Source organism: Colletotrichum fructicola (genome assembly GCF_000319635.2).
Source record: "Colletotrichum fructicola Nara gc5 chromosome Unknown KSG_Nara_v1_contig03, whole genome shotgun sequence".
NCBI classification, from domain to species: Eukaryota; Fungi; Ascomycota; class Sordariomycetes; order Glomerellales; family Glomerellaceae; genus Colletotrichum; species Colletotrichum fructicola.
The window spans coordinates 1,643,091-1,654,311 of NW_027094053.1; the positions used below are offsets into that span (position 1 = coordinate 1,643,091).

The following is an 11,221-nucleotide window of genomic DNA, read 5'->3' on the forward strand; positions in this document are numbered from 1 at the left end:
TCTGCATCGTGAACATGCCTCTTTCCCTGATCCTGGGTGCGACTGCCTCGACGAGAACCAACTTGTTGGCCGCAACGAAGGGATACGATTGCGCTCAATTCAAGCAAAACAGCTGGGCCTCTTTCTCAACTCGCGGAGGGGAAAGCTGTCCTTCACAAAATCAGGCTGAGCATCACCAACAAACATCTGAACACACACATCATGACAACATATCTCACCCCCCCATCCTCGATGCAGCGCAACCACGGCGCGAGCCTGCCTATCCGTCGGTCCTTGCCGTCGGCACAGATGACTCCCAACGTGGCACCACCGCCGGCGCCCTCCCGCCCGTCGTCGACGCAAACGATCTCACATTGGAATTCCGACGGCAGGTTTTGACTGCTATGGAATTGTACATGCTGCTCTTTTCAGCCCTATGGCCTTTTGATTCGCCAGATCCCACAAGGCAACCGTCGGCGGCACCTCCGTCAGCCGCCGCCGCTTCTGAAATTCCAAAGAAAGACACCACTGTTTACAGCGTCTGGTTGGCCAAGTTCCGCGACGTGATTGTTGTGTGGCGCTGGCCCATCAATCGTTTCGCCATGGTTGCAACCCGCTTCTCTGGCTGGGGAAGACCACCGCGCTATTCGCCAACATAGAGAAACACCAACGAAAGGAGGAAAAAGAAAAAAAAAAAGCGAAACCAAATTGCAACCCCGCGCGAGCATGCATACAATTCCCAAATCCCCATGCAGCCGAGCGGGACCTTGTGCGCGTCTGAAATCACATGCTGCGCTCCTCACCCTTTACAGACGCAGGTGCATTAGCCTCGAAGCCGATAGCGAACTTGTACCCGATACCTGTCACTGCTGCCAGCACCTCTGCTCGGCCGTTCTCGCGAGTCGCCATGGCTCGTCCCGAGCAAGTGTGGGGATTCTTTTTAGGATCCCGCGCCGCGCTAGGCGGGTGGTGTTGAGTGCTAGAACACGAGCCGAAACGGCTTCTAGCGGCATGGTGCTAATTAGCACGACGTTTCCCGTGAACCGGTGGGCACGCATTGTGAACAGTCCCCATGTATTTCATAATATCAACACAGAAATGCAAGCCATTCCTGCGACGCGACGGAATCCGCTACCACGTAACCAGTCTGAAAGGGGGTATCAAAAAGCCGCCTGATGGTTGAAAAGGACATGAAAACCAGATGCGTCCAACCCGAACAATTCTACCGATGCCGTTCTGTGTCCGCCATCGTGCTGAGACACACGCTTGCCAATAAACCAAAGTAAACCTAATCGCTCGCTAACAAAGTAATTTCAATAGACTTACATCTGTCGGCCCCGCGTGTCTGACAACACCTCTTCCTCCTCGTCTTGGGTCGGCGTCTGCGAGGTTGACGATGCCGGGGGGCTTTCGACGACTTCTGCGGACACGTCGCGAGTGAGGCCCTGCGCGGGAGATGCCATGCCACTGCCGGTGAGCGGCCCGATAAAGTCGTCGCGAGACTTGACAGCGCCGTCCCGCCACCAGTGGAAAAGGACGTCCTGCTGCCATCGGTGTCGGTTCTCGATCCGCAGCCGGTGCTCGTGCACAAACGTCGTGTACAGGAACTCAACGGCAAGGGGCGACGTTCTCAGCTGATCCAGAAGCCACCGGGTGACAAAATCCGCCTTGTCGTCTCCCTTGAACTCGCTCATGAGCCTGGAAATGGCATACTCCTTTTGGGCCGCGTGCAACTGCCGCTTCTTGGTCGGGTCGTTCGCCGGAAGCCTCACGGCCCGCCTCAGGTTGCCGAGAGCCGTGAGAGGTTCCGGGCGGAGCAGGTAGTCCGGGCAGGACAGGAGCTCCGGGAACCGCGGGTGTGCGACGCTCCCCGTCTTGGTTCCCAGGTCGTCGAGGGACACGTCTTCGCCAATGTCAGGGTCGAGGGCGTACGCTATCCGGAAAGAGGGATGCTTCTTCATCGCGCCGTTCTCCTCGCAGATTTGCTTCAGTCGTTTCACCTCCTCCGCCAGGCGGTCGACATTCTCTCGTTTCTCGCGTTCTTCGCTGGGGTAGCCCTCAATGAACTCAATCTCGTCCGCGTTCGGCCGTTTGCCCGCAGTTTTCTTGACCTCAATGCCGTACGCGTACTGGTCGTGGATGAGAATCAGGTCGCCGTACTCGTCTTTGGCGTTTTCCAGATCTCCGATGGCGGATACGAGGTCCTGCCACAGCGGGTGAGCCTCCTCTGTGGGCCCATGGCGGGATATGCCCATCAAGTCGTACGGCATGCTCGACTGCTCCGCGAGCTCGTCGTCGTCTGAATCCTCCATTTCGAATTCCTGCCCCGCGCTCGTGCTGCCGGCGGCCAAGATGCTGAAGAAGCGTGTCTCAATGTTGATGAGATCTTCCTCCTGCTCGTCCAGACTGACCTCGAGATTTTCGTAGTCCGACTCGAAGAAATGGTAGTCGGTGCGCAGTTTCTGCATGTCGGCGAATCTCTTGTCCAGGGTGTCGTCCAACGTGCCCAGCGTGCTCCGCCGACCCCTGATGAGGATGGGGCGCAGCATGTTCATGAACGCGTTGTCGGCTTCGTCTTTCCTCCGACGCAGCTCGCGGAGATGTCTGCGTCTGCTAGCCATCTCCTGCTTGATGCCGTAGACTCTCTGGCGACGCTCCTTCATGAGAACCCACAGATGCTGCACGCCGTCATCCCCTGACGAGATGGTCGATGCTACAGACGATGCGTCCGACTCCAAGCTGGGAACGGGGCTGCGAGAGTGCGCGAGGCGCGAGACCTTGTTCGTGATGACGTCTGTGATTTTCCTCCGGTCCCTCTCCACGGCCTTGCGTGACTGGACGGTGGGCATGAGAGGAGGAAAGGCCGTCCGGTTCTGCTGATCAAAGTAGTCGTCAGACTCGTCGGAGCTGGCCCCAGAGTCCGAGGTGATGGGCTGCTGCCATATTTCTGTAGACAGCAACAGGGGCGGCGATGATGGCATGGTGCCGGCCAGGGGTTTCTTTCGCCGTGCCATGGGCGGCGGAGGCGGCGGCGGCGGTGGTGGACGGGGATGTGTGATGCTTGCTGGCCGGCTCCCAGGGGGCGGTGGTGGTGGAGGCGGAGGAGGTTTTGGCATGTTGGAATTTGGACCGGCGTCGCGAGGCGGAGGACGCGGGCCGGGCGCTCTGAACCGGCCGTCATCGCGGCGGTGAGAGGAGACAAGACCAGATCGCGCCGGCGGAGTGAGCGAGTGTTCCACGATGCTGTCCGATTGCAGAGACGGACGTGATGGTGGTGGCGATGGCGGGCTCAGGTCGAGCGCGGCGACACCTCTCGTGGGTGTCGTGTCAGATGACCTGTCATTCTCGCCGGATGGGCCATGCCCCGACGGGCTCGATGGTAAGGACTGACGGTCGGGGGAGTCTGCGGCAGCCATGAGGACGGGCTAAGGTGCGTACTGATCGTGATATTGTTCCATTATCTGCCATCGCCTTGGGACACCGCAGCGACGACGAGTGTGACGGAGGTCCGAGGCGACGATATCTCCAGGAGCTGGAAAGGATCAGTCGACGACGCGTGGGTTTGTGCCCTTGACTGAAAAAGTGAAGCGAGCGAGCCAGCGAGAGCGGCTCTGTTCGTTTGCAGGAGCCTTCGTTCCCCCGGCAGGACGCGCTGCACAGCTGCTGCTACTCGCACTGCGAATGCTTTCCTCCCTGCGGACGTGCGGCAGGCTGGCTGGCTAATTTGAGATGCATGCCGCGGGAACACAACGTGTGCAATCCGGGATGGCCGCTGACCGAGCATCAGACAACCCAGCAACGCTGGGCTGGTAAAGACTGGACAACAGCACCTGGCACCGTACCCGGGACACGACACATTCTCGGTAGACGGATCCACCTGCCTCGCGGGCACTAGCCGTCTCTCCCCCTGGCGATAGGTGTGTCAGTAGCTCTGCTAATGGAGTCGCTTGCTGCCGTGGGGGGGTCCCGTCCCAGTCTCGGCGGTCCACCGGCTGGTGGACACAGGTGACAGTGGACGTGAAGAGTCACTAGCAGCGCGGGGTTTATCGACATCAACCCGCCTCGCTACTGGTGGGAGTGGGCCACACCACTTCCACTTCTGCACCAGCAATAAACGCACCCGCACGAGAACCACAGCCTGCTTCCTGTCGTATGCATTTTGCCATTTCCTCCTCTGCAAGTACCAGGTACCCAAATTACATCTCGCGCTGCTTACAACCTGCCAGTGGCCCTGCCCGCCTTCGGGCCTTCATACAGAGGGGATGCGCAGGCCCCAGTCGTCCGCACGACACAGCGCCAGGGGTGTTACTCTAGTCTCTCCTCCGTCTGTCTCCTCTCCTACCAGTCCCTTATGAGACCACCTCATGGCGACAAGAGCTGGCGTCTATTCCGCTACGTGCTGCTCCACGTCGAGTGGGAAAGCGGATAGCGGGATGGAGAGCCATGCTCTTATCAAGGGTTAGAGCCGGAAAGATATGGCAGACGTGCCGTTCCACACCCTCTCTCTCGTTGTTCCGTTCTGTTCTCCTCCGTCCGTCTTCCATCTCTCTTTCTCTTCTGACTCAAGCTTGGGATCACCAACCCTCCGGCTTGGGACTGACGACCAAGGAGTGCTATGCAAGGCAACGCAATGCAGGACTTTTGCTGCTGAGATCCAATCCCGCCACCACCCCCTTCTCTCTCGCCAGTCTTCGCCAGTCACAGCTCTCCGGATACGTCACGCGTTCCTGCGCAGCTGCTGCCACCAATTAAGCCCGCGGCCTGCTGCATTTATCCTCCATACGGCCCCGACGTCTCAGGCCCGACTTGCCTATCGACGTCTGATTGTCTCTTCTCTCTGCATTGCGGCTCAACTGGCCCTTTCATCAGGACCCGTTTCCTCCCCCGAGTCCCGAACCCGACTTGCTGTGGACTCTTTCCCCCCTCCCCCCCCCGGATCGGCACTTTTCACTAGCGGGACACACATAAAGTGTAGACCCGCGATGCCACTATGCCGAAGCATAGCTCCTCCAGTAAACACAAGTCGAAGCACGATGGCGGCGGTGGTAGCCCCTGGAGTGACTGGGTGTGGTCGGCCGAGTATTCGAAGTACTACTGCTACCGCATGAAGCGGAATGGTGAGTGGGAACTCTGGTGTTGGAGCAAAATCTGACAGTCACAGGTGAGACCGAGTACAAGTGGGACGAGGGGACGTCGAGTGCCCAGCCTCAGGACGAGGCCGCACCTCGCCAGCAGGCCGAGATAGACATACAGCATGGGCTGGACGACTTGTCCTTGTCAGACACTCCCGACAGCGGTTATGGCTATGCGTACGGGTCACAGGCTGGGAGCAGTCATGGTGAGTCTGCTGGCCGCGTGTTGCTACCCGGCTAACGCAACGCAGATACGACGAAGAGGAGCAAACGCTCAAAAGACCAGCCGACTGAGTATGTCGAAGCCGAGCCCGACCCTTCAGGCGATCCACCCCCAACTCCCGATGAGGTTCCGCCTCTAGACCCTTTCTTCGGCGCGCAACAGGAGACCACACAATCAGTCTACGAAGCAGAGTCAGAGCGTAAGAGAACCATTGAGATTGAAGCGCAAACGCTAAGCCCGTACAGCACTTGCTACTGATACAAACACGGCATACTCGACAGACTATGCGCAAACCGATGCCTACCAGGGTATGCCCACTGCATCCGCATCGCAAGCCGTGCTGACAATCCCAGGCGATCCCCAACAGGACTTTGCACCGGAGGAGATTGAGGCTATGCGAGCGAGCGACTCCCACAACTTCGGCTACGCGAATGAAGGTGAATCGTCTACCGATTCGGGATACGGTATGGCAACGCCCTCGATTTGGTAGCTGTGGCTGACACGAACAGGGGCCTACTCGCCGGAGGAGGACGACGATGGTACGGTCACGCCAAAAGCGTTGGGGGGGCCTGTCGGCGCCCAAGAGCTCGCCGCCTATGGCGAGAGATTGGATCCTCGTACGTGCCTATAGTCGTGACCCGTAGTTCGCACTAACAATCAACAGGCTACAGAGTCGAACCGTCGAGCAAGTTTAAGCCTGGAGCAGTGAGTAGTCCGATATCCCCGTGCTTCTCGCGCTGACATGGTAGATCTTCAAAATCGTGTGGTCCGAACCTCGAGGTAGCACAGCGCAAGCGGCACCGACCATGTCGGACAAGCAGTCAATGAAGGATCCGTGGGGCGGCCACTTCCACGTCGGACCTCGACGGTTCATCGTGGTTGCAACCGACGAGGGCCACTCGACCTGCGTGTGAGCAGACCTGTTTCCACACCATGACATTCACTGACAAGCCAGGCCGATTCTCACGTACGGAGGCAGAGGCTGCAGAAAGAGCGGCGTAAAGCCCCTCAAACACGGCGTCATCCACGAGCGGAACCGCAGCGCCTACAAGCTTCCGAGAGAACCGGAACTCGGATTCCCCCCCGTGAAAGCCAGGCTCAACATTGAGGGCGAGCGGCTTTCGAAAGAGTCGCGCGTCAACTACGCAAAACTCACCACGATTGAACACAACATCAAGGTTTTCTTCATCGGCAGCATCGTAAAGGATGAAATCCCCACAATCAGGGCGAATGTCGACTACTGCTGGGAGCAAAAGTTGTAAGGGATCTCAGTGATCCTGGGTTCGACGGAACCCGACGTTTCAGCCGCCACAGCTATAAGCGATTGTGGCAGTATATTACGTTGTCGTCGAGGGGCAATCACCCTCGACGACTTGAGTCTTCTGAAGGCTATTCTACGTTGCATCTCATGTTGCATCTTACGGATGACGATTTATGACATTCATGGATTTATTCGCCGCGATTTCGACGGCATCACAAAACAGCACCAGCACCGGCATGGAGACAGACCATGGGAGACTGTGTCCGGATCTCTTTTACATTTACGTATCGCATCTAGTATCAAATTGCCAATATCAATGACGAATATCGCTGCGCCTCAATACCCTTGTCATCGGTGCCTTACAGCAAACTGCTGAAATTCTGCACATTGAAAAGCCAAAATGCCAATTACAAAAGCTTCACCCCACGTTCAGGTGTGGGTCGGTGAATCCGGGGCTAGCTCAGAGCTCAAGCCGAGGCTCGGTAACCCGCCCCCGCAAACGTCACCGACCGGGGGGTCCGCGCGTTGCAGCTCCGGGTTATTAATCCCGACCTCCCCTTTCAATTTCGCTTTGCTGTCGTTGTTCATTCAAACGCAAAAATGGCCGAAGCTCAATTGGAAGATTTCCCGTCCCTCTTCTCGCTCAAGGGCAAGGTCGCCGTCGTGACGGGCGGTTCCCGCGGCCTCGGCCTGCACGCCGCTTCAGCGTACGTCTAGCTCCCAGCGCCGATTGACTCTGCTAACAAACACAGCTTCCTGCAGGCTGGAGCTTCCAAGGTCTTCATCTCCTCCCGCAAGGCCGACGCGTGCGAGGAGGCCTGCAAGGCCCTCAACGCCCTCCCGAACCGCAGCCCCGGCGCCGTCGCCATTCCTGTCCCCGCCGACGCGGCCTCGATCAAGGGCGTCGAGCACCTCCTCGCCGAGGTCAAGAAGCACACCGACAAGGTCGACATTCTGTTTGCTAATGCGGGCGCCACCTGGGGACAGGCGTTCGACTCGCACCCCGACGACGCGTTCGCCAAGGTCATGGACCTCAACGTCAAGGGCGTCTTCAACACCATCCGCCTCTTCGCCCCGCTGCTCGAGAAGGCGGGCAACACGAGCGACCCGGCGCGCGTCATCATCACGGCCTCGGTCGCCGGCCTCGGCATCGGCACGCTCGGCAAGCAGGGCACGTACGGATACAGCGCGAGCAAGGCGGCGGTCATCCACCTCGGCAGGAACCTGGCCCTGGAGCTGGCGCCGCGACACATCACCGTCAACTCCATCGCACCCGGCTTCTTCCCCAGCAAGATGTCAAACGGCCTGCTGAAGATTGCCGGCGGCGCCGACAAGATCGGCAAGGGCAACCCCATGGGACGGCTCGGCAAGCCGGAGGACATTGCAGGCGCCGTGGTCTACCTCGCCAGCCGCGCCGGGTCCCACGTGAACGGCGAGGTCATCGCGATTGACGGAGGGTCGCTGTGGCAGCGTGGGGAGCTGAACGTGTCCAAATTGTAGAACAGTAACAATGTGTATTACCATGCCCGTCTATGATGCTATTCGCTGTGACAGAAGATGCTACCGCGGCTTGCGGGCCACCCAGAAACTCGCCCGGTACGTCGTCGACAACATGCTCTCGCGGTCGTGGATGTAGGGCGCCTCAATGCCCGTCTCGCGGCGCTCGACGACGAACCCGACCCTTTCCACCAGCGCCATGACCTCGTCGTCGCTCAGCTCGAAGCTGCCGGGGTCGGCAATGCCCGACGAGTTGTTGTAGTCGTGCTCCCCGTCGCCGTCCGTGTCTTTGCCGTGGTTCCCGGGAGCGTTGTTCTCAAAGTGCCACAGCAGGGGCCCAAAGTTGATGAGCACGCCCCCGGGCCGCAGGCAGTGATGGATGGTCTCGAGGTAGCGTATCAGATTCGGCGCGGTGTCGAGGAAGAAGACTGTCGCCACCGCGTCGTAGGCGCCCGCGTGCTCGGCGTCGGCGTACAGGCAGAGAAAGTCGGCCGCGCACATGCTCATGGAACCGACCGACGGGCCCGCGGCCGCGAGCGCGGAGGCCGGGTGGATATCGGGGATCGCGCAGCTCCTCAGATGGTTCGTCCGCGTGCGGTGGTTGGAGAAGGAGTGCACCCAGGGGTAGACTGTGTGCTGCCCCGGCCCGGTCGTGCAGTTGAGAATGTACGAGGAGGCGAGCAGCTGGTGGTAGGAGATCTCGTTGCCCTCCGCGTCGTGGCCCGCGCGGCACAGCTCGAACACGAGACGGGCCAGGCCTGCGCCCGGGACGAGCACCTTCAGCGGGGCGGCGGCGGCGTCTTGGCGCTCGCGAGCGACGGCGTCCAGCACGGGGCCGTAGCACGCGCGGCGCTCCTCCGCACCGTCGGCCGACCAGTCGCGGAAGAACTGGCGCAGGGTGCTCCGGGCCTTGTCGGTGTCGTTGTGCTTGGCCACGCCCACCCACTCGTCGGGCATCCTGGGCTCGCCGCTGCCAGGGTCTACACCACCGCAGGACCGCAGCCCGTTCTGCGCAATCGCCCTCGCGAGCTCCGCGTTGGTGTCGATGGCCTCATCCGTGCGCTCCAGCGTGTCCAAGAAGTTGAAGGGAGGGGCCGCCAGCATCTGCCAGTGGGCCTGGGGCAGCGCGTAGAACGACTGCCTCCTCAGGTGAGTGACGTTGAAGTGAGCCACCTTGGCATATTGGCTGCGCGTGTCAGTCTGCGGTCACCAAAGAAACACGACCACACTCACAGAAACGAGTCCAGGGCACAAAAGATGACCTTGGTCTCCTCCGGGTCCTCCATGGTGCTCTCCATGCCGTTCCATTGCTCGTCGTCGGCCATTTTGACGCGGGTGGTCGGGTCCTCAACACGCTCGTCAGTTCTGAGTTTTCGGCGGGCGGCCGCGGTGCAAGGAGGGGCAGTCGGGACTGCTGTGGCGGCGACAGGGCGCTCCGCTCCGCCCAAGTCCTGGAGAACAACATACTTTTGGTTTTCTTCGTCGGGCGACCGGGGCTTCCTCCTTGGGGTGAATGGAGGGGCTTATCGCGACATCATGGTATCCGGTGTTTTCACCAGCAGCGACTGCCCCGACAGCGGCGCGTCGCACTCACCTGGGGACGCGGGGCTAGAACGGCCCCCGCCATTACCAATCGGGTCCCCAGAAGATCTTTACACTGTGCTCGCACGGTCACAGCGTGACTTCGACCTCACCTCGACATCACCTCCCAGCACACCGAATGAATGACAATTTGTTTGTATACGTCCGACAATACCATGAGTCGTTTATCCGTCAATCTACATGAACGCGTGCTAATCTACATAGTCCCAGTCCTCATTATCAATCCCAACGCCAAGAGTTGCAATGCTCGCCAATCAATTGTCCTCCCACCCAGTCCCCTCAGTGATCACGGTGACGACGGGCGTGTCTCTTCTTCCGTCTCTCGTCTGCGTACTCGCTGCTCACAGCGCTCTGGCTGCTCAGCCCGGGGATGACGTGGTGGTACGACTTGTTGCCGTAGTCGCTCTCGACGGCGCTGGTAATGTCGCTCTCGGTCCAGGCGCCGGGGACGCTGGGCTCCGGCTCCTCCTGGGGCGGCGGCAGAGCGTATCCGCGGGTGGCCTGGTCCTCGGCGATCGTGCTGGCGCGCTGGAAGCTGAAGTCGCGTCTGGAGCTGCCGGCTGAGCGGCCCTTCTCCTGCAGCCTCTTGGCCTCGGCGCGGATGCGCTGGCGCTCACGCTCCTCGTTGCGGTCTGCCGTGCTGTACACCTTGCGGATGCCGCCCTTGGCCGGGGTCGACGTGGGCGTTGTCTCGCGGTTCGACAGCAGGTTGGATGACACGGACGACTCGGTGGGGTTGGTGGAGCCGTCCCACTCGGACGACTCCGACTCCTTGTTCATGCCGCCGACGCGGGCAGGCCTCTCGTGGCGGTACGACCTCAGGTGCTGCTTGGCCTCACGCTCCGCCTCTTCGTCGATGAGGACGCTGGCCTCGTCGTTGTTCCGGCGGGATCGCTTCTCGCTGTGGCGTCCCTCCTTCTTCTCCCTGCGCCGCTTCTCCTTCTTGCGTTCACGCTTCTCGCGGGCGGCGATGTCGCTCGCGCCCGCAGTGATGCCCGACAGCGTGGTGCCCGAGATGCTGGTCTGGTTGTCGTCGTAGTCCTTGTACACGCTGCCGCCCCCGAGCTTTGTCGACTTGGTGGCGTTGGACAGGATGGTGCCGTTGGGTCCCTTGCGGCGCAGGACGGTCGACTTGTAGTCGTCCCAGTCGTCCTCCTTGAAGTAGAAGCCACCGTTCTTGGCCCAGAAAAAGAACCAGATGCCGGTGACGACAAAGGCCGCGCCGATCAGGCCGAACAGCACAAAAATGGCCGTGTTGTTGATGTCGCCGGGGCTTGTGACGCCGCTCTTTGGGTCTTCCTTCGCCGGCGTGCCGTCACGGGCGGCGAGGATGGATCTGGCGACGAGGGGGCCGACGGCCGGGTCGAACCCTCTCGCCGTGATGTCTGCCGTCTGCGGAAGGCTCGAGAGCCCGCCCGAGATGACGGAGCGGGCGTGCTGCGCCAGGCCGTTGACGACGGCCGGAGCCATGGTGTCGATATTCGGTGACGATGGATGGTGCAAAGGTCGGATTCGATATCGGTGAGA

At 60.4% G+C, this 11,221-nt stretch overlaps 4 protein-coding genes across 4 annotated transcripts; 2 read left to right on the plus strand and 2 right to left on the minus strand.

Annotated features, from left to right (window-relative positions):
- Positions 1-762: 762 nt before the first annotated feature.
- CGGC5_v005240 (uncharacterized protein) lies at positions 763-3,395 on the minus strand (the record flags this gene model as incomplete). The annotated part of the gene is made up of 2 exons (XM_032033693.2): positions 763-982; positions 1,306-3,395. The coding sequence occupies 2 exons, from the start codon at positions 3,393-3,395 to the stop codon at positions 763-765; spliced, it is 2,310 nt and encodes a 769-aa protein (XP_031893111.2).
- Positions 3,396-4,969: 1,574 nt separating this feature from the next.
- Positions 4,970-6,596, plus strand: CGGC5_v005241 (uncharacterized protein; the record flags this gene model as incomplete). The annotated part of the gene is made up of 9 exons (XM_032033704.1): positions 4,970-5,096; positions 5,141-5,317; positions 5,363-5,533; positions 5,580-5,642; positions 5,688-5,798; positions 5,844-5,951; positions 5,999-6,039; positions 6,084-6,244; positions 6,290-6,596. 9 exons carry the CDS (start codon positions 4,970-4,972, stop codon positions 6,594-6,596), a joined length of 1,266 nt encoding a protein of 421 aa, XP_031893110.1.
- Positions 6,597-7,195: 599 nt separating this feature from the next.
- rhlG-6 (Rhamnolipids biosynthesis 3-oxoacyl-[acyl-carrier-protein] reductase) lies at positions 7,196-8,095 on the plus strand (the record flags this gene model as incomplete). Its single annotated transcript, XM_032033715.1, has 2 exons — positions 7,196-7,302; positions 7,348-8,095. The coding sequence occupies 2 exons, from the start codon at positions 7,196-7,198 to the stop codon at positions 8,093-8,095; spliced, it is 855 nt and encodes a 284-aa protein (XP_031893115.1).
- Positions 8,096-8,155: 60 nt separating this feature from the next.
- On the minus strand, positions 8,156-11,164 carry CGGC5_v005243 (Carnosine N-methyltransferase; the record flags this gene model as incomplete). Its single annotated transcript, XM_032033726.2, has 4 exons — positions 8,156-9,278; positions 9,326-9,438; positions 9,560-9,614; positions 10,029-11,164. The coding sequence occupies 4 exons, from the start codon at positions 11,162-11,164 to the stop codon at positions 8,156-8,158; spliced, it is 2,427 nt and encodes an 808-aa protein (XP_031893523.2).
- Between the last annotated feature and the right edge of the window lie 57 nt (positions 11,165-11,221).